Source organism: Merops nubicus, unplaced genomic scaffold (genome assembly GCF_000691845.1).
Source record: "Merops nubicus isolate BGI_N331 unplaced genomic scaffold, ASM69184v1 scaffold28900, whole genome shotgun sequence".
NCBI classification, from domain to species: Eukaryota; Metazoa; Chordata; class Aves; order Coraciiformes; family Meropidae; genus Merops; species Merops nubicus.
In genome coordinates this window covers 2390-2635 of record NW_008581363.1, presented here as the reverse complement: position 1 = coordinate 2635, position 246 = coordinate 2390, and the positions used below count along the sequence as shown (strand labels likewise).

Sequence of the window (246 nt, the reverse complement as noted above, 5' to 3'; positions counted from 1 at the left end):
CGGCTTGCCCCAACGGAAGTGCTCCATGGAGTAGGAGCGTTTGCCTTCCTCCCGCTCGGGCCCGGCGCCTTCCTCTTCCTCTCGGGGGGCAGGGTGGGGGTCGTCTCCCCCCGTCTCCTCCCGTTTGTGGCCCCCGCTGCTGTTCCTCCGGCCGAACTTGTTCCAGCGGAAGTGGCTCATGACGTACCTGCGGAGGCCCTCGGGGAGGGGCTGGGGGGGCGCGGTCCCCGGGTGGACGGGGGGCCC

At 72.0% G+C, this 246-nt stretch overlaps 1 protein-coding gene across 1 annotated transcript in view; it reads right to left on the bottom strand.

The window, feature by feature from the left end:
- Nucleotides 1-6: 6 nt before the first annotated feature.
- The window catches only part of POMC (proopiomelanocortin), a gene marked incomplete at its 3' end in the record, with an annotated part of 1281 nt that continues 1041 nt past the window's right edge, over nucleotides 7-246 (bottom strand). Inside the window, exon 3 of the mRNA XM_008949782.1 lies at nucleotides 7-245. Within this exon, the coding sequence (XP_008948030.1) occupies nucleotides 7-245 (239 nt within the window). The remainder of the gene's footprint in view (nucleotide 246) is intronic.